Source organism: Dasypus novemcinctus, chromosome 3 (genome assembly GCF_030445035.2).
Source record: "Dasypus novemcinctus isolate mDasNov1 chromosome 3, mDasNov1.1.hap2, whole genome shotgun sequence".
Lineage (NCBI taxonomy): Eukaryota > Metazoa > Chordata > Mammalia > Cingulata > Dasypodidae > Dasypus > Dasypus novemcinctus.
The window spans coordinates 113,049,291-113,063,048 of NC_080675.1; the positions used below are offsets into that span (position 1 = coordinate 113,049,291).

At 40.3% G+C, this 13,758-nt stretch overlaps 1 protein-coding gene across 22 annotated transcripts in view; it reads left to right on the forward strand.

Moving 5' to 3' along the window:
* MGA (MAX dimerization protein MGA) overlaps positions 1-13,758 on the forward strand; it is a 208,246-nt gene that overhangs the window by 152,728 nt on the left and 41,760 nt on the right. For all 22 annotated transcript variants that reach the window (XM_058293978.2, XM_058293961.2, XM_071214120.1 and 19 more), the window contains 4 exons: positions 7,594-7,725; positions 8,004-8,108; positions 9,619-10,283; positions 11,873-12,221. In XM_058293978.2, coding sequence (XP_058149961.1) covers positions 7,594-7,725; positions 8,004-8,108; positions 9,619-10,283; positions 11,873-12,221 — 1,251 coding nt within the window. The remainder of the gene's footprint in view (positions 1-7,593; positions 7,726-8,003; positions 8,109-9,618; positions 10,284-11,872; positions 12,222-13,758) is intronic.

The following is a 13,758-nucleotide window of genomic DNA, read 5'->3' on the forward strand; positions in this document are numbered from 1 at the left end:
TGTTTGTGGTGCCATTCTTGGGCAGGCTGCACTTTCGCACTGGGTGGCTCTCCTTATGGGGTGCACTCCTTGCGCGTGGGGCTCCCCTGCATGGCAGGGCACTCCTTGTGCGCGTTAGCACTGTGCATGGGCCAGCTCCACACGGGTCAAGGAGGCCCAGGGTTTGACCTGCGGACCTCCCATGTGGTAGACGGACGCCCTATCCATTGGGCCAAGTCCACTTACCTGTAGTTCTCTTCTTAATAGTGGCCATTCTGAAAGGTGTGAAACGATATCTCATTTTAGTTTTGATGTGCATTTCCCTAGTCTTAGTGATGCTGAGCATTTCCTCATGTGTTTTTTTGCCATTTGTATTTCTTCTTTGGACAAATGTCTATTCAAGTCTTTTGCCCATTTTTAATTTGGGTCATTTGTCTTTTTATTGTTGAGTTGTAACTTGTCTATATATCCTGGATATTAATCCCTTATCTGACATGGGGTTTCCAAATATTTTCTCCCATTGAGCGGGCTTCCTTTTCACCCTTTTGACAAAGTCCTGGCATGTGTAAAAGTGTTTAATTTTGAAGAGGTTCCATTTATCTATTTTTTCTTTTGTTGCATGTGCAAGATCTTGAAGATGTTTCTTTCTGTTTTCTTCTGGTCATTTTATGGTCCTGACTTTTATAGATAGATCTTTGATCCATTTTGAGTTGATTCTTGTATAGGGAGTGAGATAGGGGTCCTCTTTCATTCTTTTGGTAATAGATATCCAGTTGTCCCTCACCATTTGTTGAAAAGACTGTTTTGTCCCATTAACATTGACTTGGTAGGTTTGTCAAAGACCAGTTGACTGGGAAGCAGACTTGGCCCAATGGATAGGGTGTCTGCCTACCACATGGGAGGTCCAAGAAAACCCTGGGCTTTCTTGACCTGTGTGGAGCTGGCCCATGTGCAGTGCTGATGCATGCGGGCAGTGCCCTGTCACGCAGGGGTGTCCCCACTGTGGGGGACCCCCATGTATGGGTAGTGTGCCCTGTGGGGAGAGCCACCCAGTGTGAGGGAGAGTGCAGCGTGCCCAGGAGTTGTGCTGCACACACGGAGAGCTGACACAACAAGATGACAGAACAAGAAGAAACACAGGGTGGCAGACTTGGCCCAGTGGTTAGGGCATCCGTCTGCCACATGGGAGGTCTGCGGTTCAAACCCTGGGCCCCATTGACCCGTGTGGAGCTGGCCCACGTGCAGTGCTGATGCACACAAGGAGTGCCATGCCACGCAGGGGTGTCCCCGTGAAGGGGAGCCCCATGCACAAGGAATGTGCCCTGGAAGGAGAGCCACCCAGCGTGAAAGAAAGTGCAGCCTGCCTAAGAATGGCACTGCCCACACGGAGAGCTGACACAACAAGATGGCGCAACAAAAAGAAACACAGATTTCCTGTGCTGCTGACAACAACAGAAGCGGACAAAGAAGATGCAGCAAATAGACACAGCGAACAGACAACTGGGGTGGGGGTTGGGGGAAGAGAAATAAATAAATAAATAAATCTTAAATTAAAAAAAGAAGAAGAAACACAGATTCCCGGTGCTGCTGATAAGGATAGAAGCGGTCACAGAAGAACACACGGCAAATGGACAGAGAGAGCAGACAACTGCAGGGTGGGGTAAAAGGGGAGAGAAATAAATAAAAAACAAATCTTTTAAAAAGAAAACAACCCTCCAAAAAACCAGTTAACTGTATAGGTGAGGGTTTATTTCTGGGCTCTCAATTCTGTTCCACTGATCGATGTGTCTAATCTTTATGCTAGTATCATGCTGTTTTGATCACTGTAGCTTTGTTACATGTTTCACAGTTAGGCAGTGAAATTCCTCCTATGTTGCTCCTCATTTTTAGAATGCTTTTGGCTATTCCAGTTTACTTTCCCTTCCAAATGAATTTGAATATTGCCTTTTCTAATTCTGTAAAGTATGCTGTTGGGATTTGAATTGGTATTGCATTGAATCTGTAAATCAGTTTGGGTAGATTGACATCTTCATGATAGTTATTCTTCCAGTCCATGGACGCGGAATGTCTTTCCATTTGCTTAGGTCATATAAAATTTCTTTTACCATTGTTCTGTAATTTTCTTCATATAGGTTCTATACTTCTTTTGTTAAATTAATTTCCTAGGTTTTTGAGTCTTTTTGTTGCTATTAAAAATGTAATTTCCCCCCTGATTTCCACCTCAAATTGTTTAATACTAGTGTAGAAAAATATTACTGATTTTTGCATGTTGATCTTGTATCCTGCCACTTTGCTGAACTCATTTATTAGCTCAGGTAGCTTTGTCGTGGATGCTTCAGGATTTTTTAAGTACAGGATCATGTCATCTGCAAACAGTGAGAGTTTTACTTCCTTTTTTCCTATTTGTATGCCTTTAATTTTGCTTTTTTTTCTAATTGTCCTAGCTAGAAGTTCTAGAACAATATTGAATAACAATGGTGACAGTGGGCATCCTTGTCTTGTTCCCGATCTTAGAGGGAAAGCTTTCGACCTTTCTTCATTGATTATGATGTTGGCTGTGGGTTTTTCATCTATGCCTTTTATCATATTGAGGAATTTTCCTTCTAGTCCTGTTTTTTGAAGTATTTTTATCCAGAAAGGATACTGGATTTTGTCGAAAGCCTTTTCTGCGTTAAGATTATCATGGTTTATGGGAGGTCCGCGGTTCAAACCCCGGGCCTCCTTGACCCGTGTGGAGCTGGCCATGTGCAGTGCTAATGCGCGCAAGGAGTGCCGTGCCACGCAAGGGTGTCCCCCGCGTGGGGGAGCCCCACGCGCAAGGAGTGCGCCCGTGAGGAAAGCCGCCCAGCGTGAAAAAGAGAGAGCAGCCTGCCCAGGAATGGCACCGCCCACACTTCCCGTGCCGCTGACGACAACAGAAGCGGACAAAGAAACAAGACGCAGCAAACAGACACCAAGAACAGACAACCAGGGGAGGGGGGAAAATTAAATAAATAAATCTTTAAAAAAAAAAAAAAAAAAAGATTATCATGGTTTATTTTTCCCTTCAATTTGTTAATGTGGTGTATTACATTGATCGATTTTCTTACGTTGAATCAGCCTTGCATACCAGGCTTAAATCCCACTTGGTCATGAAGTCCAAGTCTTTTGATATGTTATTGGATTTGATTTGCAGGTATTTTGTTGAGAATTTTTGCATCTATGTTCCTTAGAGAGATTGGTGTGTAATTTTCTTTCTGGCTTTGTTACTTCTGGCTTTCTGTATCGTTATCTGGCTTTGGTATTAGGATGTTGTTGGTTTCATAAAATGTGTTGGGTAGTTTTCCCTCGTTTTCAGTTTTTGGGAAGAGTTTAAACAAGATTGGTGTCAATACTTTTCAAAATGCTCGGTGGAATTCACCTGTGAAACCATCTGGTGCTGTACTTTTTTTTGCTGGGAGATTTTTGATGAAGGATTCAATCTCCTTAAATGTGATTGGTTTGTTCTTGTATTTCTTGTAGCATCAGTGTAGGTTGGTTGTGCATTTCTACAAATTCGTCCGTTTCATCTAGGTTGTCTAGTTTGTTGGCATGCAGTTTCTCAAAGTAGCTTCTTATGATTTTTTAAATTTCTGTGAGGTCAGTTGTAATTTCCCCTTTCATTTCTGATTGTATTTATTTGTATCTCTCTTTTTTCTTTGTTAGTCTCCCTAGCGGTTTTTCAATTTTATTTATCTTCTCAAAGAACCAGCTTTTGGTTTTGTTGATTTTCTCTATTGTTCTTTTGTTCTCAATTTCATTTATTTCTGCTGTAATCTTTTTTATTTCTTCTGCTTGCTTTGGGATTGGTTTGCTGTTCTTTTTCTAGTTTCTCCAGTTTTCAGTTAAATCATTGAGTTTAGCCCTTTTTAAATATAGGCATTTAGGGCTATAAATTTCCCCCTCAAGACTGCCTTCGCTGTACCCATAGGTTTTTTGGTTTTTTTTTTTTAAATTTATTTCTCTCTCCTTCCCCATGCGCTCCCCCCTCCCCGCCCGGTATCTGCTTTCTGTGTCCATTCACTGTGTGTTCTTCTGTGTCTGTTTGTTCTTCTGTGTCCGTTTGTTCTTCTGTGTCCATTTGTATTATTGTCAGCGGCACCTGGAATCTGTTTCATTTTGTTGCTGCATCAGCTCTTTGTGTGTGCGGCACCATTCCTGGGCAGGCTGTACTTTCGCGCTGGGCAGCTCTCCTTACGGGGCGCACTCCTTCTGCATGGGGCTCCCCTATGTGGGAGACACCCCTGCGTGGCTCGGCACTCGTTGCACGCATCAGCACTGCGCATGGGTCAGCTCCACATTGGTCAAGGAGGCCTGGGGTATGAACTGGACCTCCCATGTGGTAGGTGGAAGCCCTATCCATTGGGCCAATTCCTCTTCCCTCAATGTCTTCTTGATGTCCTTTATTTCTTTAACCATATAGTCTTTTAGCTCATTAATTTGAATTTGGAAATTTTGTGCATCTCACTGATTAGTTCTCTCTATTCTTCATGTTTTCTGCGGCTTTGATATATTTCTTTATTTTGGGCCATGTCTTCTATTTTTTTAGTATAGCTTGTGGTTTTTTGCTGATATCTATGCATCTGATGAGGATGTAGTTTACTCATATGCTCAGTTTCTTTCTCTTTTGTAGGGATTTAGTGATGGGAGGCTGTGTGTTACCACTGCTCTTTGATTCTTGACTCATCCTGGATTGTTAGGATTGTCCTACTGGTTGCTTAATACTAGACACTGGACCCAGTAATTCATTCTAGAGTTGCTTCTTAGGGCCTTGGTGGGGAGGCTATAGAGACCAGAAGAAGCCTCTCATATTTATTTTTAATTTTCTAGGGTACACTTCCTTGGTCTGCCCTCTGATGGTGCTCTTTGGCAGTTCTTAGTTCAATTTCTGCTCGGTGTGTATTTGTTGCAGCACAGACTGGATCAATGTGATATGGCTTCCTGTCTGGAGGCAGGGAGCCTTGTAATTCAAAGTTTCTCTGAGACAGTTCTCCAGCCATTTGTGGTAGCCCCCTTCCTTTTCCCAGTTCAGAAATATTTCCACTCCCTTCTGAGTCCTCAAAAATCAGTTCCTGTTAGTAGAGGAGGAGATTGGGAGGGTTTTATATCTTTATGCCCTTGCTGGCTCCAAGGCAAACAATGAATGGCGCAGCCCATCTGGCCTGGAAGGGTTCCTTGGACACAGTTCAGCACATTTATGGGTCTGAAGCAGAGAGTCAACCTTAGGCTGTGTCCCTCTCTCTCTCCTTTCCTGGGGTGGTAGATCCCTGTAACCCCCTTTGTCTGTAGTCACAGACCCAGAGGCTCTAGAGTTCTAAAGTATCTTTAGTGTGGGGAATCTGTCGGCAGTAGCAGCCTCTGGTTTCAACTAAGAGTTCTTTTGTTGTGATTTCCCTCTTTTGTCCCACTCTCCTTTCTGTAGTGTTAGCCTTTGCCTGGTATCCTGAACCCTAGAAGATCTTTTTCTAGGCTGTTTCAGCCTGTCCTCTAGCTATTTTTTTTGGAGAAGAGAGTCCTATGTCTTTCTAGTCTGTCATCTTCCCAGAAGACCCTAATGGGTATGTTTTGAAGAACTTAATTTTTTCTTTCTGCTTTCTCTTTAGGTAGCTATTCTGGCAGGTTTTGGTTATTAGTAATAATAATATTGATTTTTTTTCTTTTAGCATTACACTATCTCATTTGATCTTTTGTTTAATATTTAGTTTTCACTTAGATTTCTACAGTAGCTTACTACATTCTGGTTATTCTCAAGCACCCCTCCCCTTTCCTAGTTAATTTCTACTTAGTGAAAGTTAGAGTTCTACCAGATTCCCTTGAGCTCTTCAGGGTTCCTTCCTTTTTGTTTATCTCTTATAGGACTCATTTATCTATGTGTAACTACTGAGTCAGTTGGGAAAACTGAAGCTCCTTGATATCTGGGAAATGTGTTCTATCTCTTATCACTGTCTGAATTATGGAGTATTTCACAGAGAAGAGGCAATAAAATCCTTAATTGGCGTTCACTATTTTACTGAAGAGGTAACTAAAGCAAAGAGAAGTTTATCACCAATCACAAAATTAAGACATAGTAAAGAAAAGATTAGAAACCAGTTTTTCCAACTCAGAATGTTATTTTCTTCCTAGTTGATTGGAAACATGAAGAAAGAATGTTCTGTTTTATTGACATTAGTTTTTCCTGCTTTTAAAGATTTATTTATTTATCTCTCCCCCTCCCCCCATTGTCAGCTCTCTCTGTCCATTTGTGGTGTGTTCTTCTGTGTCTTCTTGTCTTCACTTGAGGTGACACTGGGAACTGGTCCTGGGACCTTCTGGAGGGGGAGGGAGGTGCTTAGTCTCTTGCACCACCTCGGCTCCCTGGTCTGCTACGTCTCTTATTGTCTCTCTTTGTTGCATCATTTTGGTACACCAGCTCTCTCCGCGGGCCCAATTTCTTCTTGGACCAGCTTGCTTTCACCAGGAGGCTTTGGGAATTGAACCCTGGTAGACCGGAGCCCATCCACTTCCTGGACATTCGTTTTAATCATACCATGCGAAAATTTTTCTCTTATATAACTGGAATTGCAAACCATAACCAGATTAGCCATTTTTTGTTCAGATGATCTCTTTGTGGAGGATATACAAATTAGCCATTAGGATTTGTGATTCATGACCTACCTGATACCTTCACCTTTTAGGGGAAACAACCCTATGTGAGCTTTTTATTAGAAGCCTATACCTATGACTTTTTAAAAAAATTTTGTACCTGTGACTTTAATTTTAGTTATTGCTATGAAAGTTAATATTTGAAACTCCTTTGGCCTCAGTTTTGTTAATAATTTAAGTATATTCCCAAAAGGTATCTTCTTAATTTTCAAATAAAGAATTCATAAAATTTATAGGCTGAATTAACCATAACTACCCTTAAGAATAACAAGAAAATCAGTAGTCTTAATCGTCAGAAGAACAGTCTCTGGACCACGAAGGATTAAAGCAGAAAATGTGTTATTTCTGCTGCATTTATGTTTTAGTTAACTATTGCTCTATAACAGATTACCATAAATTTAACAGCTAAAATCCACATTGACCGTGCCAGAGTTTCTGTGGGTCAGAACTTCTGGGGATGGCTTAACCAGATCTTCTGATTTGTATCTTCACAGTGCTACGATCAAGATGTTGTCCAGGCTTGGTTTCTTTTCAGAGGCTTTACTGGGAAAAGATTTGCATCCGGTTTCCCTCAGATTGTTGGCTGAATTCATTTCTTTGTAGCTCTAGCAAGATGTGGGTTACACTCTTACGTTACCACATAATAATCATGTGTATCCCATCCTTTTTGCCACATTTCATTGGTTAGAAAAAAGGTCCCGCCCACACTCGAGAGTTGGAGGGGATTACACAAATGTAAGCAGAAGGCAGGGACTGTGGGGACCACCTTAAAGTCTATCTGCCATTTATTTATTTTTCTTTTTTTATAAAAAAAAGTTTGTTGTTTATTTTTATCCCATTGTTCTTAGTCTCCATTATCTCTTTTATCGCTATTAAACCTGCTGTTCCCCCTCCCCTGTCCAAGTTAAAATAAAGAGAGGAGAGGATGTAATTTGCAATCCTTTTTTCTTGCAGTGGGCTTAAAATTGAATTCAGTGGATCCAACAGTGAGCATTGATCTTAAATATTTGGGAGTACAGCTACCTTTGGCTCCAGCGACTAGCTTTCCTTATTGGAACCTTACAGGAACCAACCCTGCCTCTCCTGGTGAGTGTATAGCATTTGTGAAGTCAAACACTACATATACATATATATATATTTTATTATAATTGAGTTTATTTGTGATATAAATAAAAAGCTACCTTTGTTTAGATACATTTAAGATATTCTAAGTTTCAGGTATTTTATATATTGGTATAGTCTAAATGATTTATACATTTTAGATAGTCTTTTTTAAAAAAAGCAAATCCATTAAGGTAAAGTCTTAATTATAAAATATTGACTTGCTAGAAATTTAATCATCTCTTTTTTGTTTTCTTTTTTAGATGCTGGATTTCCCTTTGTTTCCAGGACAGGGAAGACAAATGACTTCACCAAGATCAAGGGATGGAGGGGAAAGTTTCATAGTGCTTCTGCCTCAAGGAATGAGGGTAATCTGTTTTTAAAATTCTAAATATGTCTGACGTTTAGCTATAGCCTTTTGTTAAAAGCAATATGCTTCCTGCCCCTTCTTAATCTCCTCTCTCCGTACTTTAAAATGAACTGAAAATAAATTGTCTAGCTGATTTCTGTCCATTCCCCATTTTCCTGTTCAGTCCCTAACCATGTCAGGCATAATCCCTGCAGCCTTTTTTAATAATTCTTTTTTATTATAGCAGTTGAACGTTTATGGGGAAATCATGCAGAAAATACCAAATTCCTGTATCAGACCCGCCCCCCCCAGTTTTCCCTATTACTACCACTTTGTATTAGTGTTTTATCTTTATTAGAAATGATGAGTATTATTATAATTGTAGTATTAACTGTAGTCTCTTTTTAAAGATTTTCTTGTTTTTATTTATTCACCCTCTCCCCCTTGTTGTTTGTACTTGCTGTCTGTTTGTCTTCTTTTTGGGAGGCACCAGGAACCATACCCGGGGCCTCCCATGTGGAAGGGAGGCGCTTAATTGCTTGAGCCACCTCCACTCCCTGTTTGTTTTGTCTCTGTCATTGTGTTTCCTCACTGTGTCTCTTGGTTGAGTCATCTTGTTGTGTCAGCTTGCTGTTTTGCTCGTCTTTAGAAAGCACCAGGAATGGAACCTGGTACCTCCCGTGTAGTAGGTAGGAGCCCAGCTGCTTGAGCCACATCTTCTTCCCATCTTACAGCCTTTTTAACTGCACTTTCCTTTCTTTTATCCCTGCAGTTACAAAAAAGCATTATTCTTAAGCATTATTATGAAATATTAATCTTCAGAAGTAATCATGATTCCTGACAGTCATCAAAGTAAACTTCTCATCCTAGCATTTTGACTGTATGCCTGTTGGTCTCCTTAGTGTCTTCCTTTCCCATTGTACTTGTTTGCAGTTTACACTTTTGAGGTAAATTCACCATTTTTCCAAAATAGTTGTTCCTATCCTACACTTTTTTTAAAAAAGTGCTTATCTCTCTACTGAACTTGGTGTTTTAGTCCTTAAAACTAAATTTTATTGTCCTCTTTTCATTTCTTTTACCTCTTCCCTAGCTTTTTCTGTCAGATTCCAGGTACTCCAATCTTTTAAATAATCCCTTGGCATTTGGTTAAGTTCTGATTTAAGTGTATTTCTTGCTCTTAGCTTTTTATTTATGTCTGGTCTCTATACTTAAATCATAAATGGAAGGCTCTTGTGTTACTTACATTAACTACTGTTGTTCATCCTTGGCAAATAGTTCAATGCTTTATAAGTATGCAACTTGAGAATTTTAAGATAAGACATTAGAATGCCGTAGAAAATGGATTTTAATGTAATTAGTGTCTGAGACTCAGTCTCTTAACTTGGTTTTATGTGTTTCCTTCCTTCCAAGGAAGGATAGTCTAGGTTATTAACTAGGTTATAACTCAATGTTCCTGGCCTTCTTAAGTGTGTTTATCTAGAGATTGACCCTAGATTTCTTTTAAGTATCTTGTGTCTCTTTATTTATAGGTGGCAATTCAGAAAGTTCACTGAAAAACCGTTCTGCCTTCTGTAGTGACAAACTAGATGAATACTTGGAAAATGAAGGCAAGCTGATGGAAACAAGCATGGGCTTCTCTTCCAATGCTCCTGCGTCTCCTGTGGTATACCAGCTTCCCACCAAGAGTACCAGCTATGTACGAACACTTGATAGTGTACTAAAGAAGCAGTCTGTCGTTTCCCCTTCTACCTCTTACTCTTTGAAGCCTCATTCTGTATCATCTGCCTCTCGAAAAGCAAAATCTCAAAACAAACAGACAACATTCAGTGGCCGAACTAAACCATCGTATAAATCTATTTTACCATATCCTGTTTCACCAAAGCAGAAGCAATCTCATATGATTCCAGGAGATAAGGTTACCAAGAATTCTTCAAGCAGTATCTCAGAAAATCAGGTGAATAACTTTGTTGTGCCAACTTTAGATGAAAATATATTTCCGAAACAGATTAGTTTGCGGCAGGCACACCAACAGCAGCAGCAGCAGCAGCTTCAGGGAACTCGCCCTCCAGGGTTGTCTAAATCTCAGGTGAAGCTAATGGACCTGGAGGATTGTGCACTTTGGGAAGGAAAACCAAGGACCTATATCACTGAAGAACGAGCAGATGTGTCCTTAACAACTCTTCTTACTGCCCAAGTAAGTATCCATTGTTTTGGGGAAGCATATTGGTGCTGGCTTGAAAGTGTGAGGTTAGTGAGTGGAAGTGGGAATGGAGCTTTTTGGCAGGAGGATCAGGTAATGTTTAGCATTTAGTTACCTTACAAACCAACTAAGGAGATGTCATTTCCATTTGTTCTTTACCAGCTAGACATACAGGTTGTAGATCCTTTTTGCCAGCAGAGGGAGACAGTACAATTGGCTCTTGACTAATCAAGGCAGCTGGCCATTCTGAACTTCTCAATCTCTAATTCCATTCTCCAGCATGCAGAGAAGTATATTTGCTTATCTTTTTAAAACAGCTTTGAAAATCTGGCTTGAAAGGTACTATATCCCAGAAGATTCAGAAATTTATAGAGCTATGGAGAAAAAACCTTTCTGTTGCAGTTTTTTTTTTTTTGGAAAAAAACAAAAGCTTTATTGTTCTCAGCAAAGGAATAATGCCAGGGAAAGGATGGTCCCTCTGACACCCACCCCTAGGGGATAGACTGACAGATAACGGTGCAAGGGGAAACATGGCTCCTTCAGTTGGGGTTCAACTTCCAATCCCTGAAGACCACTCACCCAAACTAAAATTAGGTGTCTTGGCTCTTGAGGAAACAGCTCACCTGAGCCAGGCCCAGAATTAGACTCCACAGCCCCGTGGGGCTCAGGTCTGGGGGCCACCAGGGCTGGACAGAGTCCATTCCTCTACCCCAGCCGTACAAGAGGGGCTGGGCCGAGCTGCAGTCTTGGGGTGGGTGCCTGAGGGTCCAGAAAGGGCAGTGGGAGCAGGGACTGGAGGGCCCCTGACTGGAGTGTCTCAAGCTGAGAGTCAGGGACCTGGGGCCAGGGAACCCCTAGGTGCCAGGGAAGAATCCAAGACCAGGGGATCCCCATGTGTGTAGAATTTTATATTAAGAATTTTTCATTTTCTATTAATGACCCGTCTTGGCAGGTGGTTTTTTGTTTGTTTTTTTAGCACGAATTTCTATACATATCCTTCTATTTTTTTAAATTCTATGAGTAAATTCTAGAGCTAAAGATCATCAGTTATTGATACTAAATGCAGGGTGTGTCTTTTATTATTAATCATTCCTAAAGCAAACAACTTCTGTAAAGGGCCAGAGGGCCTTTCCATCTCTGTTGCAGTTACTCTACTCTGCTGTTGTAGTGCCATAGGCAATATGTAAATGAAGGAACCTGGCTCTGTTCTAGTGAAAACTTTATGTACAAAGCAGGATGGATTTTCTTGTGGGTCTCTGTTTGTTAACCCATGCTCCTGGAGCATTATGTACAGTTTCTACTGAGAAAAAAATCCATTTTGTTATTTTGGCTGATAATGAGGATACCTGTTCTCCTGCTTGTTTGCACCATGGGTTAGAAGGAGAGATTGCTCAAACTACTGGTTACATTCATTTTCTGTGCTTTGAATCTGTGTTAGTCTCGTGCTTTTAGTATTCACAATACTCAGGAGTCAGAGAGGAAGGCATGTCAGGCAGAATAAATGTATGAATGTAACTTGTAGGTGATGTCTGGGAATGATTTGGGCAATTTGGTAGAATTACAATTTTCTGCTTCAACATTAGGCATCTCTCAAAACTAAACCCATCCACACGATCGTAAGGAAAAGAGCTCCTCCGTGCAACAATGACTTCTGTCGACTGGGTTGCATATGTTCCAGTCTAGCTTTGGAAAAACGCCAGCCTGCTCACTGCCGCCGACCAGACTGCATGTTTGGCTGTACTTGTCTGAAAAGAAAAGTTGTACTTGTTAAAGGGGGATCCAAAACTAAGCATTTCCAGAGGAAGAGTGCTCATCGAGATCCAGTATTTTATGATACCTTGGGAGAGGAGCCAAGGGAAGAAGGAGAAGAGGGATTCAGGGAGGAGGAAGAACAATTAAAAGAGAAAAAGAAGAGAAAGAAGGTGGAATACAGTGAGTATTAATTGATGGTTAAAAGGAGTGTAGCCTTAGTTTTTGGGAAACTGCTTATTTTAAAACAACAATACCTGCTTTAGTCTTGATTGATGTGTCTCTGAGTTTTGAGATATTTTATCTTTAAATGTTCTTTCTGCATGGCATGTGTAATATGTACACACACACTTGCCTTTTGTAAATTGAATTTTTTATAACTTGCAAAGTTGAGGAAAGCTTTTTTGCAGTAGATTTGATTTCTCTTATTTGGTCTTCCAGAATGCCTTTGAAGTTTCATCTAATTTTCTGTGCTTCGCTTTTTTAAATTAAAAAAAATGTTTATTTCCCCAAATATTTCTTAAAGTATACAGTTAATCGGTATAATCCATCATATTTTACTAAAGGAAAAATTTACAGCAAGACCTTCTGGTGATGGTTTGAGCCATGCACCAGGTTGATTTGGGAGGCAGAATTGGGTGTGGCAGATTAGAGCATTATGTATATGTACTCCTTTGAAAAGCTTGTATTTCTTCATTGCTTTTAAAATTCTAATTCTTTTTTTGTGTATTTAAAAAATTTTATTTGTATTTCCTTTTTGATAAATTAAAATAAGATGTAGGTGCCCAAGTTATATATTACTTCCTTCATGATTTTTTTCTTTCTACGTATCTTGTGTTTTGTTCAAATATATTGAATATGATTTTACCATATAATTGAAAAGGCCTTCTTGCATCTTGTTTATCAGGAGATCATGTCTGTTTTGGGGCAGCTATATTTACAATTGGTATTGCCTACCATGTACTTATTTCAGTCAGAGGTGAATCCTCATGTCCACACATACATGTATTTTTATAAAATTGGATCTACTGTGTATGTGGTAGTATAACATTTAAAAATTTAATATTTTAAGGTCATGTTCTGCTTTCCATATCAGTAAGTGTAGATCTACCGATAGTTTTAGTTTTTTTAATAAAAAGATGTATGTATTTTATTTATTTCCCCTTCCCCCACCCCAGTTGTCTGCTCTCTGTGTCCATTAGCTGTGTATTCTTCTGTGTCCACTTGTATTCTTGTAAGTGGCACCAGGAATCTGTGTCTCTTTCTGTTGTGTCATCTTGCTGCACCACCTCTCTGTCTGTGCAGCGCCACTCCTGGGTAGGCTGCACTTCTTTTGCATGGGGCAACTCTCCTTAAGGGGTGCACTTCTTGAACATGGGGCTCACCTACACGGGGGACACCCCTGCATGGCATGGCACTCCTTGTGTGCATCAGCACTGCGCGTGGGCCAGCTGGTTTGAACCCTGGACCTCCTATGTGGTGGGCAGATGCTCTGTCAGTTGAGCCAAATCCGCTTCACAATAGTTCTGGTTTTAATGTCCTTTATTATAATATAACGGTACTTTTGAATGGACATTTAGTCATTTTGGGTTGTCTTTATTATAAGCAATAAATGATGACCATTCATGTTCTGGATAGGCTATTAAAGCAGAATTGATGGGCAGTGGGTACACTTGAAATATATTTATAGATGTTGCTAGAGTTGTACCAACTTACACAT